Raw genomic sequence first — 21,772 nt, 5'->3', positions numbered from 1 at the left:
GAACACAGACATGATACACATATTTTTTATTTTCAACGTAACTTAACATCACCAAGGATCACCAATGTCCATCACAAATAAATGTCCTTAAATCCTTGCCTGAAAATCAAGTTGCAAAATTTCCTTCAGTATCCAATTAATCTAGTGATATTTGTCCGTGTGTCCATGGGTACATTGCAAAAAGGAACTGCTAATAGTGAATTAAGCATCCTTTTAATAGTGCCAATCTACCAAAATGTAAATGAATATAGGCTAATAAAAAGGGGTATAAGCTGTAGCCCACAGCGAAACTAATAACAGTATATTAAGTAGCTCAAATGACCTCCACCCCAATTAGCAACATCATTAAAATGCTGCGTCCACTTTAATTCTAGTGTTGAAACAACTGGTCAACTGACTAAATTGGCAACAATTGTTATTGTTATGCAACTTAGATAACTCAAGACTGAAAATAATCACTACTTGCACAATAATCTAATAATATATATACAATAATATAATTAAGTATTTTCACCTTTTTTTTTTAGTACTTGTTAATGTATTTTTACATAGTAGTATTATGTAATTAAAGAATCTTTATACTGTCTCGATCTCACCTTTTTTTTCTTCTTTTTTTTATGTCAAATTCTAGAATAGAGAAAAGCAAAGCTATTGTACTGAAAAAATAGGTATTTTTGTACCTTGTGTCCATAACAGTAACATTTCAGAGAATAACTGTTTGTATCTTTTTAAATACTGAATAATGAACACCAAGTAGCAGTGGTAAAGAATGAGTATGTAGATAGATGCAGAGTATAATATAATATAAATTTTACTGAGACTTGAAAGGCTCCAAACCATCGTGAGCTGCACTGAAAGCTGACCAGAAAGTAAACCATCTAATTTCACACAGCTCTGCAGATGCACAAGGGAGGTGGGGGAGGGGGGGGGGGCAGGACCTACACTGGAGGTCTCTCTCTGGGATTACTATGATTAGCGTGTCGATGCGTTTTTTTAAAAATCGAAAACAAAATATGAAGCTGTATTGCGCTGTGTTTGCTGATTGAAAAGCATCCCAGAAGCTGGTGTTTGTCAGGGAAAGCAAACAGCTGAATTATTGTTTGTCGCTGGCTGAGAAACTCTCTCCAACCAGCGATGCTCTGTTTGGGGAGATGAGGGCTTGACAATTTTACAAGCAGATTTTAATTCTGCTGCCAAGAGGTGATTGCTTCCCTTTTCACACGGCGCTGTACAACTATAATCTGAAGTGACTAGTTCACATCCAATTTAGAAGTGAACATATAACAGAGCATCAGTGACAGGATGCATTACAGCTGAAGCTGCGCTGAGCCTTACAGCTGCACTCATTCTTCTTTCTTAGGACACTGATAGGAGATCCATCTTTGTCCAGCTTGCACCAGTAAGCATTTTATGTTTGGGCCTGGTTTGCAGATTATTTGATTGTGATTCCACAGCACAGTGAGCATAGAGAGACAAGTCTTGAGGCAGCCTAAACATCAGAGAAAAGCTTGTTTAAGTCAGAAGGTGTTAGAGGATCTTTGAGACATGTAGAGAGAGGAGGTTATCCGCTCTGTCGGACTTAGAATTCAGCACCTGCTGCAGTTAAAATGTCAAACACTGGTCTGGGAAAAGAAGAGGAGGAGAGAGAGAGTGTGGGAGGAGGAGGGCAAGTGTTAAAAATTTACAGTGTTATACCTGTGAAACACTCTCAGGTCTGACCACGGCACTCCACATTTCACATGCTCTCAGACGCTCACATCCACGGCAAAACAGCCAGCTCTCACACACACACACACACACACACACACACACACACACACACACACACAAAGCACACAAAGCACACAAAGCACACAAAACACCAGGATGAACCAGCCACTGGCTCAGAGCCAAAGTCACATTAATTGCTTTTTCGCTGCAATGGTTTGGACAAAACCAAACACTTCCCGTGCATATGTATGGCTGCCATGTGTAGACCAGATTAATGTGAAGACAAAAGAGATTTACAGACCATTACCATCGCCGCAAATTCAAATGACTTTCTATATTTATACTTAACATTACACAGCACATACAGTACCAGTGCTTTCAGTTTTTAGAGACAGATGATTGATGTTTTGCATTTATGTTTATGCCTTGCTGCAACACTGTTCCAATATTTAAGCTGAAACTGGCAATTATTTTCATGCCCGATTACTCTGACAATTATTTTCACAATTGCTTAGTTTTAAAAAATGCCCTACACATTTCTCAAGAGCAAGATGACCTCTTCAAATATCCTGTTTCTGTCTGAATAACAGTCCAAAACCGAAAGAAAAGAAAAACAGCAATTTCTCCCATTTGAGAATTGTTGACATTTTTGCTTGAAATTACACCAATCATTACTCGACTGTTAAAATATTTGTTGATTCATTTAGATGTTGTTCACCTCATGAAAAAAAACCTTTCAGGTCTAACTGATATGTAAAAAGCCATTTTACTTATTACAAAGGTAGAACATGTCAGCACAACAGATTTCTGTCTATTTTATTGTCAATTATATTAGTATTCTTGTTGTTTCTACAGTTCTTTATGGTCTACTTTAATTTCTTCTTGTTTCTCCGACTCTATCCTGTTAATTTTTGCATCTACAGTTACGTATTTTTTTCAACAGCAGCCAATGAAGTTTCATCTTATCCTCTCTTGCCTAAAAGTGGACAATATAGCCCTTTATAAGTAAAATAAAATTCTTATGAAAAGCATAAATATGCAAGAAACTGTCTTGGTGACACTGCTGCACAGACATAATCTTACTACACACTGATACACAGTGGAGCTCTGTGTTATGAGGTTATTTTATCTCTTTAGAGTGTTATTTTTCTGAAGCCACAGAAGCATGTAATCTAATAAGGCTTATTAGATGGCTGGGTTGCTATGTGACTCGTGATGCAGGTATATGTGTGTGTAGCTATGAGCGAACCATCACGTCTACCTGCGTTGCTGCCCAGCCGGCAGAATAAGTGATTCATGTGAGCCGGACATGATTTTATTAGCATCTACTGTGGAAGAGATTTTATTCAAAAAGCAAGGAAGCAGAAATGGTCTTCTCTAGAAAGAGGTATGACAAATATGCATCATTTTTGTGACGCCATTGTTGGTGACATGAAAGTCATTTGCCATTTTCCAAGCACAGAACCTTTTTTGAACATTTTCTAGCACAGAAAATCAAATCAGGTATGAAATGTGGGAAGAGAGGCAAAAAAAAAACCCCACACATTATGTGGCCACAAAATATGTGGACAGTTGTGTCAAAATAACAATGCCACCAGGCACAGAGCTAGATCCATAAAGAAATGGTTTTCTCTGTTTGATGTTGAAGACCTTGACTGACCCAAACTGAGCCCAGACCTCCATCTCACACCTTTAAGATGGAGCCCGACTGTGAGCGAGGCCTTAAGGTGGATTATTTAAGGGGATAGAGGGAATCTCACTGTAGTTCCACCACAGATTTTCATATACGGTTCAGAGCCAGTTGGACGCATTGTATGTTGCACATGAGGCTATATTGTGCTTTCATTATACTCTCCAGTCTTTCTTTTACTTTGTGAGACTGAGCTACACGATGACTCACTGCACATTCTTCTGCAATAGAACGGCAGGTTCCTTCTATTTGTCTTATTTCTGACTGAGACTTCTGCAGTGAAACAGTTGCATTAACATTCTGCCGTTACTCTTACTCTAACTTGTGAGGTGTGTGTTTTTCCGAACAGGAGCAGGTAAGTGAGCCTTTCTTCTCCTTGTTTACGGTTTATTTTACTACCATCAATCTCAATCTCCTCTGGGCTGCAACACATGCAGCTGAAAGAGAGAACACAAGTGGACCACTCATAGTTCTAAAACCTTTTTCTTTTTGGCCACAAGGGACAGAAAAAACAGTTTTGAACACAACGTTGACATTACCATCAGTTTTTAAGATGATATGGCCTCATTGTTATTTACACATCTAGCAGTAATGGAACAATATCATTTGGACTCCAGTTTCTGACCACCTGATGAATGTAAGTCCAACATTCACACTTCTCGTTTTGTTTTTGGTCTCTACCAATTCCTGAGGGAAATATGTTGCTCTTTAGCTGCTACACGCTCCTCTGTGTTTCACAAGCCCATTCAAAGTGAATGAGAAGCGTCTCTGTTGAAGCCTTCATCGTGTTCGTCTGTGTAAAGCTCCTTAAAGCTGAGGGGAGCTGCAGATTCACCTGATAATTATCTGAAGGTTCATCTGATACACTGTTGTTATCAAAATGTCACCAATACAACCGTCATGTTGTATCAGATGTTCAAATATCACAGCTCAGGTGTCCACATACTTTTGGCAAGAGAGTGTTAGTATTGCCAAAAGTGTAATACAAAAGTATACGGAGGGCAGCAAAGAATAACAAAATAAAACAGACCATTGTTAATACATGATTGTAGTTTTAATAACTACTGAGCTGTTTTTTGTTTGTTTTTAAAGGTACATACAGACAATATGGAGGCTGTGAATAAATCCCACAACACCGATGGAGTATAAAAGGATTTTTGACTTTTTGACATTTCAAATGGAAATCCAGTAACCCAATGTCCCTCTGCCACTAATAGTTTTGTTCAACCTCCGAGAATCATACATCATTAGGATATGAATGAAAATGGATTGAAGAAAGGCTGCTCTTTGCCTTTTTCTTCTCTGCCTCCAAGAAACGGCTCATTTCTCTCTCAGATGCTGCCACGAGAACACAGAAAATGACGAGTCACTGACCCCCTCCCCCCTTCTGCTGGGAATGGACACTGTGATGACTTTCTTGTTTTTAAGAATTGACCGGTTTTGACCTGGTGAACAGCCGCCCAGAACGCTGGGTTATTTGTATTTCTGGGTTTCCAGCGGCTTCATTTAATAAGATAATTTCACAGCAATTACAAGCTTTCAACGCAGAAATGTAATGTCATTACACGCTTGCTCGGTGACAAGTGACTTGCTCTTGGTTTGGATGGAGAGTGCTGATTTTTAGGGCCGTATACAGTGGGAATCACGGCTCCATGTGGAGGGAAACACAAAGACTCCTCCCGCTCTCTTTTCTTTTTAAATGGCTTGTCATGATAAGCATGAAATTACAGTTACGTGGTGACGCTGCAAACACTGTGTTTCAATCTCCTACATGAGCCAACAGCAACGCTCCTACTATCTGCAGTTTCTTCTTCTCTTGACATCCAATACACAAAGCAATTACAGATACAGTCACGTAGTATGCACCCTGCGAACAAGCCTGTGCACAGCCCGGGAGTCATTTGACATCGAAGCCAGTGCCTGCTCTCAGTCACACTAGGACACAGATTGCATCAACAAAGATCAGTGATCAGGTTCCTTTACTTGAAGTTAGGATATTTCAGGGTCAGGCAGCAATTTTCATCTGCTTTGTCTGAAATATCATACTTTTCAAAGATGCACTGGAAACTTTTTTTTTTAATATATAAAAACATAATGAAGTCTGGATGCAACAAAGAAGAGAAGCCCGTCTCTCTAAAGTGAAATTTGCTTTATGTATTAAGTGCAATTGATTTCTCTGCAGTGATCTGACTGACACTGACAGCGTATACGCACGATGCCCTCAGCAAATGAGGCTGTTGTTCTCTTTGTTGCAGAAAAGAGGAGAGTAGGGAGCGGAGCTGAACGCATGATCGAGACACCAAAGTATCTGAGAAGAAATGTAGATGTAGTGTAGTAAAGTGTAGATGTGGAAGCATTTCACAACAATCTCATGCAGAGAAGTAGGGCTCTTTGCTGCTTTTTGAAAAATGTAACTTACATTAACATCAACTTGTTAAACGAATGAGTCCGCGGAGGCCTCACAACTGAACAGAACAACGTCAATTTTACCACTTACTTTTACTCTGACAAAAAAAAAAGTAATTGCATTATTTTACGTTTACTCTGCAGCAGAAGGAATGTGTCACAGTTCTTGCTACATTACTTTCACTGCTTAGCTGTCAGCTCTGTCAAGGACGCCTATAAACAGCTCCAAATCCTCCACATCCCCACCTCTCTTCTTTTTAATTGAAGTATGTGTGTGTTTGTGTAGAAACAGAAAATGAGATATTGTTGCTGTTGTACAAGCAGTCCAAGATGTTTGAAGCAACTATCTTAGCCTCAGCAGCGACACACAGTTCTCCATAAAGGCCAAACAGTAGCTGTGAGATTCACACACCGTCCACATCTGAACAAAGCCAGTCAGCAACAAACACACAGACTGTTAATATGAAAACTTAACAGGAGTCATTTTTCTTTCTCCCCTCTCTGTTAGCCCCTGCTCCTAGCGAGCAGATCCAGGATCAGTCCAGAGACCAAACTGATACTAACCTCCCAAACCAACCAACCAATACTGAGCTTCAAATTGTAATCCCATATACTACTTTTTATTTTTTTCTTTTTAAGTGGTCACATTACTGACGCATGTCACTCAGCAATGCCTTACTGCCCAATGTTGGTTGGTAATTATATGTTGGTTCTCATTCCTTCAAACTTGATTTTTGAAAGCATGAGTACAGAGGTCACTAATAGGCCGACCCTGGTCTGGATCTGGACCCAGGCGCCATCCCATCCAGACCCGGAACTACGACCTAAAAATTATTGATAACTATTACATTTTGACAGTGTTTCTATTTAAACCAGTGCAGTTTTTCTAACCTTTATAGCTATGATCATGTGATGCAACACTGCGACTAAATTCAGTGAGTGAGATACTCAACATCAGAAAAATATATGGGGAAAGGGCAACACAAAAAGGACCATTTAAAGCTGTTCACCTATAAAGATGTGTTGAGATCTTTTATTATAAAATGCTTGCGACTGTAAGATGTGAAATGGAATTAACAAAAAAAAAAAAAAGCAAAGGTTGAGCTACACTTATTCTACCCTATTTTTTGTAAAAATAAGCACTTCATATTCAAAACCTCTCTGTTATGTGAGCTACTTATTACAGGTCATTTTCTTTAAATGACAAAATAACACATAATTATAATTAGACATTATTTATAATCCCTCCAGTCAAATCTATTTTGCCTCAACTAAAAGTAGCCACAACCAACTGTCACTACTGCAGGACTTGCAAGAAGCCTCCATCTCACAAAGCCTCCAGCAGCATTTATAAAAGGCAGCAAAGAGCCTCCAGTCCCTCTCAAGGCTGTGAAAATGAACTCTGCTGGATCAAACTCAACCTTGTAGGGTCATCAGGTTTAAAAACCTAGAGCTCTTTTAATGAATGGAAGACTGAATTACACTTTTGTTTGAGTGTTGATATCTGTGTGAGCTTTTACTCCTTAGGGATGTTGCTGATTTTAACCGAGAAAACATCATCCCTAGAAAACCCCATGGGGGCCTCTCTCTTCTTCTTCTGTATTTTCCGATCCTTTCTGTTCATTTCTGAAGCTACAGGCATTTCTAACTGACAACAACACAAAATGTGTCTCTGATCTACAACACATGACACTGGTAAAGAGCTGTTCACATTCACAAATACTGGACAGAATCTCTCAGACTGTGATTATAACACAGAGAAGCTGTTGAACTAAGTGCTGTTTCATTTTCAACCCAAACTATTTTAGGATGAGTAAGCGCTGACTGCCAGGGGCACGCAGTCATATGAAGTGGACGGCTGGAGATTATGAAGCATGATCACACAGCCGTGACATTCACGCTAATAAAAACAGATTAAAAATAAAATTCACCACATATTCTGAGGCCCAAGAGACTGGAGCATCTGCTATTTAGTTCATCTATGATTAGAATGACTCACCTCTAATGATAAATTGGAGATGAAATATTCATTTTCAGTTCCTGTGTCTGACTCCTCCTGTACTTAACCACCAGCGAGCCATTTAAGGATAACCTCTGTGGATCGGTTTGGTTTGTGTCACTTGTCTAGGTTGTCGTCCAGTATGTTTTCACTGATTCTGGTCCAGAATGACAAATAACTTCTTCAGATTCTTTGCTAAAATTAGAAGATTGAGTCACAATTCCTCTGTTTTTTTTCCTTATTTCACTGTGCACAACATCAAGAAACTAGTGTCAGAAAATACTGTCACCTTACAGATTTTCGAGTTAATTTGGAGCTTAAAAACATTTGCACATGACAACAGACTGACTTGTCGAAATCAACACTGGAGTATAAAGAGGTGAATGAGCTTTGACTAAATGGCTCCTTTGTTGTGCTGGAAGGTCACCTGTGGAGTTGTGGCCATGAGTTGTGCTTTTGAGTAATGTTTCCATTAGCAGGTAAGGTGCCCATACCTTTGTATTCTCTGAGCTGATATGAGCGAGAGGATATACAGTGCACAGCCAGCATAAGCACAAGGGAGATGCGACAACAGTTTCTGCCGACTGCAGCTGCAAATACATAATGTGTAGTCAGTGCTGGTGTAAAGTTTGTGTACAAAAGTAAAAGGGCTTGTTATTTAGATGACTTTGTTTGCAGGACATGAGTTCATTCTGAAGCTAACATCCTCAGACTGTGTGGGGAATGGTTTGATCAGATCTGGTTGACAGTGCCCTGGCAACCCAAGCAATCCCACAACTGCCATTAGATTTTAATTAAAACAAAGTCTTGTTGCAAAGAAAAAAACACAAACAGAGGAATCTGTCATGTCTAAGAACCAAAACGGTTCTAACTTTGGCAGGAAATATTGTGTTCATCTAGAATCACTGACCCACTGCTGATAGACACAAGCTGATTGGGAAGCTTGTTAACTATGTTTTTAACTATGAGCTGTTCAGTGTTCAGAATGCAAACAAACAAAACCTGGTATATGGTTCATGATCAATGTGTCTCAAAGTATCTGAAGCCTGCTGGAAAAGTCGCTAAATATCACTGGATGACCTAATACACTAATTTTAATATCCATGACATCACTGTGGCGTATTTGTATTCTGCCAAGTGTCAGCAGGTTTCAGCAGCTTATCTCTTTGCTTCTCTCCTACTCTCTGTCCTCACATGTACATTATTTTAATAGAGCCAAACTCACCCTGTTGGGGTTAATTTTGCTAGACTGACCCACTTGCTGTACATTAACCCATGTATTATGCAGCTGCTTATTAAAGAAATTAATTATTTGCCACAAAATATAGATTTCAAAATTTCAGAATTTTATTGCTTCCACTCAAGAAACAGTCTGTTAGGTTTAACAGCTGGAACTGTATCCAAATCAACAGACACTGTATAGCCTTCTTAAGATTAGCCTACTTAGAGTTATAATTCACATTAAACTGCACATTTCCATTGATAGTGAATGAGACAAAGTCAGTGGGATATTGATGCTGTCTTCATTCATCTCTGAGTTTCCTTCTTGCACAGGCTTTGCAGTCAACACATCTGGAAACTGTTAACAATATTACTATTATGACTACTGCTCATTGATTAAGTTACTATGTAGTAATAGGCAACATAGAGAGGCGCTCAGCAGATCTGCTGCCGTTGCCTGGACTAGAGGGCAGGATCTTGCTCCACTTCCACCCTCTCTGTAATGGTTGGAGCCCTGTAGCTGCCCTCACATCAGTGCCCAGGCACAGACATTATCTCCCGACTCTAAACACCAGCCTGAGAGAGGAGTTAGACAGCTGTGCTCCTCAAGCTGTGATTGGTGTACCCCTTTGAAAGCTCAGCTGCCTGGCTGATTTGAGGTAACATTTGCCCAGGAAAATCGTGCCCCATGGGCGCGCAAGTGTACTGCACAGCTTGTCTGTTCAGAGGCTGTTGGTCTTTTTTTAGTGGTGGAGGTAGAAAGCTTCAGCGTCAGGGGGCAAAAGGGCTAAATACTTTTTGAAAGTGGCAATTGTAATTTTCTTTACATGGATCTCTGCCATCTTTGTGGTATCTTGTCTCATCATTGCGAGCAAGAGAAATGTAGCTCATCTCCTCAACCTGCTTCAAAATAAAAGAGTCTGTTGTTAACTCTCGATTGCCCTCTCTGCCTCATCCTGCAGCTATATGTCAAACCACACTTTTTGGACCAGTCCACTTGCTGTGTTTGGAGACAGCACCTCTGAACACCTGAGGAGCTGAAAATCTGTAGCTGAGATGTGGGGGTGATACTGGCTGCCATGTCTCCTGGTTTTGTGAGGGTTTTTAATTACAGATTTAAAGAACCCATGACTCGATTTGAAGGTAGCACAAATGATTGTGTCAAACTTTGAGAAGTGTCGACATATCCCAGCCCTAATTGCTATGTAACTGGCAATTGAGTAAGTATTACTGTTGGCATTTTGAACAGATACATAAAATGACCACAGCACCTGATTGAGGTTCTGCCCCATAACTGTGAAAGTCTGTTGACATTTTTTTTTTTAAACACTGCCAAAACCATTGTTTTCTTCTTCTCCTTTTCTTTCTCTTTTACTGGTGACAGTTCAGCCATTTACCATGAATTGCAAAATAATTTTAAAAGTATTGAAATTAATATTATAACAATTGTCCATTGTGATCAGATGAAATGTTCTGATGGAATCATGGATAGGTAACGTTTCTGTGATTGAGCTAACGTCACTTTAACCTGATTTCTTTCTGTGGATTAAAATGATTGATCAGAACTGTGTCCATAGCAACGGTCTATTATACACGGTTAAAACAGGTAAAGAATCCTGATTCTGTGCAATGAGAAACCACATACTGCAGGAATTAACAGGCACTTGAAGGGATAAATAAAATGTCCACACAAACCCAGACTCACCTGTGAAAACACACACATCCGCCTCCACACAAACACAAACTCAAGTACATTCACGTGCTATGAAGGAGCAGCTGGCTGGGAGGCAGAGACCCAGGTCACGCAGGCCCAGGTGGCAGTGCTGTAAAGTGACAGTGTGATTTAAGTCCTGTGTCATGGTATGGTCTGTTATCTACCGCCGCTAACAGGGCCACGCCGATACGGTCCGACAGCCAACAACTGCAGCTCAGGAGGAAGTGCTGATAACAGGGAGGTTGAGCCTGTGTAACTTCCAGCTGCAGCATGCAATTACACGAATCATATGTTTAAGCAGCTGTCACACACATTTACATCCAGGGCTTTAGTCAGACCTTTCATTGTCTTGGCTTCTGTGATTGATTTGACTTTTTTCGGCTTATTTCTTTTAGGTTATTTTCTCCTTTTTCCAGGCAGCTCACTGCGGAGGAGGACAGGATTGATGGGGACAGAGACGAGGACGACAAGGGACAAATTTCCTCAGCTGGATCTGAATCCAGGATGTCACACCTTAGACAGCTGAGGCGTCAAGATACACCTTTCTCTTTGTTTGAAAATGAAAATGAAAACATATGTTTTACCCTGCCAGCAAACAAAGACCATTTTCCGGCAGAATCCTGTTCATAGGATGATTCGCAGTCTATTGTGTTTTCAGTAATTGGATGTTAAAAATATTAGAGAGCTCTTGCAAATTTATCTACACCTCTGTGCATCATAAAAGAAACTCCTTACACAACATTGTTATTTAGAAGTCCTGATATTTTGCAGTTAACATTCATGAAATCAATGTACTTTACTGTTACATTCTTTGGGAATATTATCAAAACATTTTCCCAAGAGGCTTAAATTACACTATGACTTTGGAATAAGACTTGACAAAGAGAGCTTTTTTTTTTTAGATTTATAATACTTTGTGTGTTTTCTGATGTGTTTGTGTGCTTTCTGAGGTGTTACTGGAGCCGTCTTTCATTACTACTATCTATTTCAATTTTCTTCCAGCTGTGAGCAGCTCCTCGCTTTCCTTTGAGGACTACACTGTGTAATAACAGTCATCGACTGTGTCTCAATTCCATATGATGTGCCAATTTTAAGCAGTTTTTGATTTTGTTTTTAGACTGAAAAGTGAAAAAAATATGTACATCTAAAAAATTAAAAAATAAAAAGTCAAGACACACACTATCAGAGACAGTGAAAAATCTGTGACAGTGAATAGTTTCTTCTTGGTCTTGAACTGTATCTGTGGTCCTGGTCTTGGCTCGGCCTTTACCCCTTTCTGACCTGTTGAGGTGATCCACTTAGCACATCATAACCCCTGCACCTCTGAGTTTCATTTCCACACCACTGTCCAGAAATGACTGAGCTTCCTGACAGAACCTTTGACTGATTGATTTGCTTTTAAATTACTGGCTGAGAGACAGTTACTCGGTCGACTGGCGAGTCAGTCAGCTGGCACTGTGTTTCGCCTGATCTGCAAGTTGAAGCGGTGTCGCTTCTTGCAGGCAGCTCACAGCAACCTGGATAATTGGAGTTGTGTTCGATCACTGTTCCATCTCCTGCAAGCCGATGATTATCCCTCACACCGAACAGCAAAGCACTGACAGTAAACCAGTGAACACACACACAAATGACAGGGTAAAGGCAAATGAGCTGCTCCAGTGAGTATTTTAAAAAGAGTTGTGTACTTTTAGACATGAATACATGTATCTAGCAAAGAAAACAAACTAGCTGTTTATTATCGACTGTTATATTGCTGTGGATCACTTTGTATGACTGACATAAAAAGCTGTAGTTTATTTCTGGAGCCATATGAGCTCATTACAATGATAACTGTTCTTCCTTCCCTCCCTCTGATTACATTAAAATACACTGTGTTGCTGCTGTCTCTCAGGCTAATTTAAAAGCTGCAACAAGGTTTAAGATGAACATGGGCAGACGTAGGCAGAGATGTATAGAAAATCCTCTCAGCACACATCACATATTCATTAGATGCGGTTCTTTGTTACACCCTGAGTTTGGTCTGTGTTACCAATCGGTAATGACTGAATCACTGCATCACACCCAGCAGCATTATGTCCCGTAATGAGATTCCTCTCCCCGAGCATCCCTCCCTAATCCCATGTCTCTATCCGCGCTTTGCGGACCTTTGGAAAAGCTGAGTCAAGCTGAACATGGACGCTCTACATGAAATTCAGTGTTAAACCTGCCATCCTGAAAAAGAGCAAGACAATGGAGTTGAAATTGGAATGGATGCTGTGCCTATTATCGAACATGTTAATCCTCTTAAGAAGTTAAAAGAGGTCTTGATGACATGTGGGAGAGACAGGAGAGTGGAGCTCTGTGGAAGCGAGTTAGAGGCTAGTCTGAGAAATGAGGTTCATCCTAAACAATAGTGGGTCTGGAGCCTGGTTTTCATAGTCATTAACCTGTGATTCCCTCCAGGGAATTGATAGAAAAAGGACCAACCACGTGGATCGGTCTTTAAATTACTGAGTGCAGTTGTTGCATTTATTGTGCCAAATGTAAGACAATCATGATAAATTTCACCAGGCCTCTGCAGACTTTCCAGGTTATCTTTTACTGATCTGCAGCTTGAACAATTTTGCCATTTCTGCACATTCAGAATGTGCCAAGACACAGTCAGAAAAGTTGTGAGACCAGCTGCGACTAGAGTGTTTAGACAGACTGCCAGAATAATGCTACCTCATTAACCAGATTTCCCAAGACTAGCATTTGGCAGAAGTCTATAACCCAGACAACACATACTTCTGAGGATCATCGTAAAAGCTTCTTTTGAAAAAACTGTCCCCAGGGTCATGTAGATCCTCTTCAGAGGGAAAGTTTAGTAACTCACTTTGATTACTCCTCAAGAAAAGGAGCGTGCGAGACAAGAAAAACACAGAGCATTGAGCAGACCATCAGCATCGATAACGTCGATATTATAGCGGCGAACAGAACAGTGAATGTCAAAGTACTGAGTGGTGAATTTGTCAGTGTGATGTATTGGAGGTCTGCTGTGGAATGTGCTGTGCCAGAAAACAGGATCAACAAACACAGAAGACTAATCCTCGGCTCACCTGTCTTTTCCCGTCTCCTTCTTGAAGACCATGTCGCAGTAGTTCATCCTGTCTTCTGTGGTTACATAGATGCGTGCATGAGGGTAGTTCTCCGCAGCCTGTCGCAGCATGTTGTACACGATGCCCTTCCCATCCTTCCTCATGTTTCGTAGGGGCCCCCACACGACATAGATGGTGTCATTGCCCTGCCCAAAGAAGTACTGGGGTTTCTGCAGCAGCAGGGGGACGCTGGTGTGGGAGACGACCCTCAACGTGGTCCGTTGGCCCACGTCATGCTCAAATCCCCGAGTTGGGGCATTGTTCATCCGCCAGATGCAGGGAGAGTGATCGATCTGTGGGCCAGCAGCCTGCCCCAACATCTGGCCAGAGCTGGACACAATGCTGCAGAGCTCACAGTGCAGCTTGAGGGGCTGGAGGAGAGGAAGTAACATAATACTGTGTCAGTCCCTGTTTCTTTATTTTTGACATTCTGCAGTGTAAAGGTTAGAGGTCAGGGTGAGCAACAAGTCCAAGTCAAGTTACAAGCCAGTAGAGACACCTCTGGGTTAGGCCTCCAGTATATCAGGTGAATCTCCATTCAATTTTTGAAATTAACTTGAAGACAATTCCAAGCAATTCTTAAGTGAAAGTCAATTTAGACATGTTTTGGTCAAGTGTCAAGGAACTGAAAATGTTAAGTCTCAAGTCAAAATCTATCAAAAAGGTTAAAGTCAATGGAGGAAAATCAAAGTCAAGGCTCAAGTCTTTTTCTTAAGTATCTGTTACTGACATTTCTCTTGCACTGTCCACTTTGCTGCTGTAATACTGCAAACTTCCCCAGTGTGGGACTAATAAAGGTGATCTTAATCTTAAGTCAGTTGGGATAGGTCTGGGTTGGGTCTTAACACATTAAAGCTGGGTCTTTGGATCCCTGTGTTGTGTGTTTTCTATGTATTTGCACTTTGGCAGACTTTAACTGTTTATGGCTCTTCTTTTTGACTCATGTCTGTGAAAAGTGCTTAACTTTTCTTACTTACTTAGTAAGTCTCATGTCAAATGAGACAAGTCAATACTCATGTGGAAACTGCAAGTCAAGATCTAAGTCTTTTAGGGCCAAATGTTGACCAATACATTGACATTTGAACATTTTCCCTCTTAAGCTGTACTAGTAATGTTTTCTACATACGTGCATCTCGGACTAAGTCCCTTCAATAATGAAATGTCCACACTTGAGTGTTTTTCGTGTTAAGTCTCAACTTAAGTCTTTAAGGAGTTAAGTCCCACAACAAGTCCTTAGTTTTGTGACGTCAGTGTGACTTGAGTCCAAGCTTCAAGGCTACAGCTGTGGTTAAAGAGAGACGTTGAGTAATCTTTAACCTTGATCAACTTCTATCAGTAACCACAGGAACATCAGTAGGTCTGTGGTACAGCTCTTACAACACATGCAAATAATACTGATTGAAAGAAAACGAAGAGAAAGGAAATGTATCATAGTGCAAAGCACTGCAGTTGTTTACCGCTTACTTTACCAGCTTTTTAGCCTGCCTGTATGTGTTTGTATCGACAGACAGCAACATCCTCTATCACTGAGAAGCTAAGAAAAGCAAGTCTTGAAATTACCGTGAAGCCGACAACATAAGAATTTATAACCATAAATCTTAGCCACAGATAATCATGAATTCACTGCCATCAATTGTCAACGCTTTCAACTCCTGGAGAATTTTATGGTCAACTCGTGTTTGGCTACAGAGAAAAATCTTTTAAAATTAATATTCTTCTAAAATTAATTAATTAACAATTATTTTTCCCATTAAGACCTTGAATGCTGAATTTACTCTGGAGACAAGTACTTTTGGCTCTTGTCTTCTAATTTAACTTAATTCCATTTTAATTTAATTAAGCTTTTTTTTTTTAAATACTGAATGTCAACCTCTGAGTGTGGTTGTCTTCTGAAAAATACTGCATCTCATGTTGTTTCACTTCCATCTTATGATGATATATTTTATATGTGTGCAATAATATTAAAGTGAGGTTTTGGCAAGCTAGTTGTGTGACCAGAACATAAAATAAAATGCATTTGGAAATTATGAATAAAAAAATATTCATCAGGGTTTTACAGCCCTGTATAACTTTTTTTATGTCCTAAGATTAATGTCATTGTGCCCAGAACTAACATTGATTAAGTTAATTGAACGTGGGACCTCAGAGTTACAACAGAGAGTTACTGCAACAATGCAGAGCAGAGAAGAAAGAAAGTTGCGTCATTTATCTTACTGTATATTTTTTGTATTTCTTATCATGCTTTACTGGAGAAAGGGGATTTGTAATGAATCTTGAATAATTGCTCTTAGCTATGCTTTGCCAAGGGAGAAAGAAAGCCCTCTCTGAATCTGAAATGAGAGATTTACCTAATTGAAGCTAATATGCTTGGTTTGTTTTGATGAGATTAAACTCACTTATGTGAATGAATGCAAGGAAAAGTTAGAAAAGAGAAAGCATTGTGTCATGACTAAGCCCTGTTTGATCATTTGCTTAATGGAGAGTAACTGTAATGTCACTGGTTTGAATGCAAATTGCATTTGCGTTGCATTATGGCCACCTTTTCAGACAGAGACAAGAAACTCTCCCTTACATGTTCTGCTTTTTAGTGTTTCTGCAAACACAATCCCACAAGACAGTCCAGTAAATTCTATTACAACTACTTGGCTTATCAGCACTCACATGACTCATTGTCATACAGACAGACAATACAGAGGATCAACTGCTTAGAGAGGAAACAGTACAAAAACAGAAATCTTGGGTGAATTACTCCTGCAGAGCTACCTGCTACCGGCTTTTCTCCCATGAATGAATTTAATCATGGGTCAAGAAATGATCCCTGGACCTAGGCGCGTAGCTCTCCATTTACTGGGTGGTTGAGACACACATCACAGCAGCCTTGAGCTGTCAGCTGCTCGTCCGTCATCACCTGCTCCCCTCAGCCCATCTCATAACTCCATCACGCCTCTCAGCACACACAGATTGGCTGGGCTCTGTTGGAAACGCTGGCTGGCTAACTGCATGTGAGACACATGGGTGTGTTAATGGAAACCTGTCGCTGACGAGCCCCTGAGCAAGGCATTTACCACATGAATGGCGCAGTAGAGCTGCTTAGTGACCAACAATAGAGGGTTTTTACACAAACTGTATGAAACCAAAAAGGGCATATGGGTATTTTTCTATATTAAAAAAGGTTAATAAAAGATCAAAACAGGCATCTGCTTAGTTTGCAGTCAGAAAAATCTAAAATGAAAGTGAACATTATTAGCACACTAATCACATGTGTCAAGGAAGTGTCTAAATGTTCAAATTTATAACTAAAAACCCAAGTGAATTTGTATTTAGCGTATACTGCAGGACTAGAATCTAGCTCCTGACAAATCCATTAATATTGCATCCTGTAAATCAATAAAATGTTATAGCCTCTCCATCCGCTCAGCTGTGAGTCACATATCAGTTTCACATTCACGACGGTGCTGTTTCAGTGTGGCATGCCATAATCGGAAACAGAGAGCGCTTTTATAATCCCAATAAATTTGGCACTCTCTGGTTAGTACAAAATCACACAGCAAAGCCTCAGATTTTAATGCATGAGTGTGCTAAAAATAAAGTGGGTTGTTTAAAAAAAAGGAGGCTTAATTCCGTGGATACGGTCTTCATTAAATTATACCACTGGGATGTGAACTTAACCTTGACGTTCATTAAAATGCTCTAAACACGATTAATTAATAAGCAATAATTATTATATTAACGTGCCAAGTCCCAGTGTAAGACGCCTCCCTGGGACCTGGAAGGCCTTGTGTTTAAAAATTCATCGATTAGCTGCATCTGTCTGCATGGTGAAAAGTGATTCATTCCAAATACTCCTCTTGGGGCACACATTTTACTAAAAAAGAAAAAAGCAGTTTGTGTGTGAAATGTCATTTCAGAAAACTAATGGATAAAATAAAGAATTATTTCAACTAAACGAGCTGAGGGTTTTGGCTTAGTTTAAGCCATGTTAGTCACATGGCTCCAGAGATGGCTGGTCAGTTTGTCGGTTGGTCCAGGTCCAAAGTTAAATATCCTCACAGAGGATGTAGCTAACTGATGCTAACGATAGCTTGCTAATATATCAACTATTTATGTGAGATAAATATGGTGGACATATCTGAGCTGACACTTGAGAAACAAAATGCCAATTAAGTAAAACTAAATGTGAGTTTGGCTGCAAAATATCTGATTAAACCAATCAATGTAATCTGCATGAGTACTAACTCGGAAACACACACATTTCTATTTATGAATGCATAAATAAAACAAAGTCGCACTTTCATTTAAAAGTTAGTTTAGTACAACCATTTGGTCCTTCCATTAAAACTGTTTTTTGTAAGTTATGTTGCAGCTCCTGATGCTACTGTGATTTCCTGTTTACACGGTTTAATGCTTTTGATCAGAAGGCAGCTACAGATGTTTCCTTGCTACTGATTTACACTTCACTACAGCCTTTACTAGCTGAGAAGCTCATCGAGTTTTAATGGTGCAACTAGATAGGAGCTAATTAGCTGATTAGATCTCAGGGAGGGGTGTACACAAAAACTTTATAATGGATACACTAACAGCTGGAAATTATCCAAAAGTAGAAGCACTTTCCTCCATGTTTGTTATTGTGTACATTTCAAAGGGCCAGTAAGTTTCCAGGTCTAAATGAAAATATTGAGTTTCTGTCTCCGTCTGTGATAGACCAGAGGCATGAATGTAAAGTGCCACAAGACAAATGTTTTCTATTTCTCCTGAAAAGCAGAGCGGGAACAATTTATCACACCTGGAGACAGACTCAATCAAATGAGGAAAATAAGGCAGACCATTCCCAGGCTGCCGGGTTATGCATTATACATGCTCGCGAGAGGTTTATAACACCTCAAATGACACCTCGCTGTGAATCAGGTAAGATTGCCTCACTGTCCGGGAGAAATATTACTGCTTCTTAAGGTGTTGCTGTGTGCTTAACAGAGGCTGACAGCTCACACAGCAGGATTTCACTCCGGACTTAATCACTTACGACACCCAGCACGAGAGTATCACCTTGACCAGACTTCCACAATTCTGTCCATCCTTTATCAAAAATTTCAGGAAGCGTGCAGCAACACTCACGTTCAGGCCAATCACTGCCATTTCTGATTCACTACACAGAGCTCACTGGTGGGGAAATTTGAGCTGAAAAGAGGCCTAATTCTGCAGAAACTGCGAGTCTTTTCCTATGATTTGCATAAATATCCACGAGGAGAGGGCAGTGATTTAAGCAGGCTTGTCTGGGGGCAGGGGGAGGTGCAGACGTACAGACTGGTGTAAGACATGATTGCCTCTGGGCCCATGTTGTGTGGATGAAACTCTCCGGAGGCAGGGGATGACGCTCCGCATTAATCTGCCAATATCAGCCTGCTGAATATGAGGCATCCACTTCCCATGAAGGGCCAGCGCATCCATCGCAACTTCAGCTCTAGATGTATCGTTACTCAAACTGAAAGCACAATCCTCATTCCCCGTCAGCCGGAAATGTTACACGCATCTCTGCAAGCGAAATGTATGATTTTCCAGCGTGACTTCTCCATTTCCACCAATATGAACACAATTTCAGTTTTCGCCAGCTGCCTCCCCAAATAACAAATACACAGCTCGGTTTTTACATTTTGATGTGGTGGGAGTTAAAAGGCTTTGATATTTCAATTTCCATAAACTGTGCAGGGAATATACAGCACAGAGCTGTTTGAAGGAAGGATGAAGAATAGGATCACGGACATGGGTGTTTAAAATTACAAAGAAACAATGCACACAAGAGACATCAAACAGGCGTTTTTTAGATTATCACAGAGAGCCTAATAAAATAAAAATTAAAAAAACTCAAGGAGATGCTGTACTTTTGCATGAATGAAAGATAACACTCTCACTGTAATATGACAAATGTAAAAAGGTTCATTATAAAACATGGATGTTCAATGCTTTCACCGTAAGAGTGAATGATTTCTGCAGAGATGCAAAATAACATGCTGTAAAAGTTTTTCATGAAATGATGCTGATGTTTGTTAGCTAAAAGTCAAAGCTCCCAGAATCTCACCTGTGATGTTGCAAATGTTTATCAATCAGCTGATGGGTTCTTTGTACCTTACAAAGGGAACAACTTGAAACACTTAGAAGTTTCTCGCAGCTTGTCAAGATCACTGAAACATTTTGTCATCATTTAACTGTGATTATTTAGCGATCACATTTGTTTTTATCTTTCACTACAACTGGTCACAGTTATTCTTTGTCATGGATTTGAGCTTCAGTCTGCTCATTTAATCCCTTCATTCATTCAGTCCAGTTGGTATGTTCTTACTCTGCTGTCATTTCAGACTCTGCCACCTCCCACCTGCCTGCTTCTCCTGTCAGTAGAATCACCTGACCTCCCCACTCACCTGCTCACATGTCCCCCATTCCCTCCTTAGCTCCCTCATATATACACTGGTCCATTTCCACTTACTCTCTGTCAGATTGTCTTTCCCTTCCAGTTCTTTCTTTCTTTTGTTTGCCTGCTTGTTCTGAGCCTTTTCGACTTTGGATTAATGCATCCCAGTTTTTTTCTGAGTGCAGGCCTCAGTTGTTCTCTTTGGTCCCTTCTCTGAGAATCATGACATTTATTTGGATAACTCTATCAACATTGTGCTGCTGTAAACAAAGAGCTTTCTCTCCTTGAGTTTTCTGTGTAGAAATAAAGGTAAAGACACTCGATCAATCAACTTAGCTGAAAAGAATCGTCCTCAACCAACCAAGTAATATCTTTGGTAATTTGGTATTTACACACTGAAGTAAGCGTGACATTACATACTAAAAAAGCATAAGATGTTGTAGATTTTGTTTTATGAAACTAATTTCACACTCATGTACTGTACGTTTAAGTCCCTTTGTGTGTGACGGCTCTACTTTGACTTGATTAGCATTTTTAGACGGAAACTAAGCGAGACTCTGCCAAGATTAATGAGACTACAAGGCAGCTGATTTCACAGAGAAAATTACAATACTTAAAAAAAAAATAAAGTGGCATATTTCAGTGGAAAAAACAATTAGACAACAAATAGATTAGAAACAGAAACATCAAGCAACACACAGTGCGTCTGCCCATGCGGGCTTGAGGTGTTTTTGTGTCTGATGACATGTTCTGTATGTGTATTTGTACTTCATGTCCCTCACCTCCTGTTTGGGGATGCTGACGTAGCCCAGGTGAGGCTTAAAGGCCTTGTACGGCTGCTTGGAGAACATCCAGTGGCTGCTGAACGTCTGGCCGAAAACAGGCTGCAGGAGGAAGTAAGGCTTCTCCGAGTAGTTCACCACGACCACGAAGAGTGACACTGCCACAATCAGACTGGTGGCGATCAGGGACTTCCTCTGTGGAGGGATAGAGAGTGCACTTAATGGCAAGGCAGAGAAATGCTTACACATCATAAAATGAACCGGGATGTTTCATCAGATCTTAATTAATTTTCATTTCTTTATTGTCGGTAGTTTAACAGCGTGAATTGAAGAGTAAACAAAAACGTAGAGGCTCTCCAGCTGCATCATAAATCAGCCAGCAGCTATGGCTGATAAACACAGCACACAGTCTAATAACAATTATATACTGTATAAAAACAACTAATGTAGTGTACAACAGAAAATATACAATATAACAACTGGGAAATAAAAAGTAAGATGATTCTATCTTACATTTTGTTGCACATATTGTGTGTGTGTGTGTGTGTGTGTATATATATATATATATATATATATATATATATATATATATATATATACAGTAATGGAAAAAATATTAGACCACCTTTGTTTTCTTCAATTTCTTGTTCATTTTAATGCCTGGTACAACTAAAGGTACATTTGTTTGGACAAATATAATGATAACAACAAAAATAGCTCATAAGAGTTTA

General features: G+C 39.9%; 1 protein-coding gene across 1 annotated transcript in view; it reads right to left on the bottom strand.

The window, feature by feature from the left end:
- The window catches only part of st6galnac3 (ST6 (alpha-N-acetyl-neuraminyl-2,3-beta-galactosyl-1,3)-N-acetylgalactosaminide alpha-2,6-sialyltransferase 3), a 72,670-nt gene that overhangs the window by 24,172 nt on the left and 26,726 nt on the right, over window positions 1-21,772 (bottom strand). The window contains exons 2-3 of the mRNA XM_071491679.1: window positions 21,042-21,236; window positions 13,818-14,227 (exon numbers count right to left, since the gene is read on the bottom strand). Of these exons, the coding sequence (XP_071347780.1) occupies window positions 13,818-14,227; window positions 21,042-21,236 (605 nt within the window). The remainder of the gene's footprint in view (window positions 1-13,817; window positions 14,228-21,041; window positions 21,237-21,772) is intronic.

The sequence above is a fragment of the Trachinotus anak genome, unplaced genomic scaffold (assembly GCF_046630095.1).
Source record: "Trachinotus anak isolate AG129_WGS33_773 ecotype Australia unplaced genomic scaffold, CSIRO_AGI_Tana_v1 ptg000012l, whole genome shotgun sequence".
Taxonomy (NCBI): Eukaryota; Metazoa; Chordata; class Actinopteri; order Carangiformes; family Carangidae; genus Trachinotus; species Trachinotus anak.
This window is presented reverse-complemented; position numbering and strand designations above follow the sequence as displayed.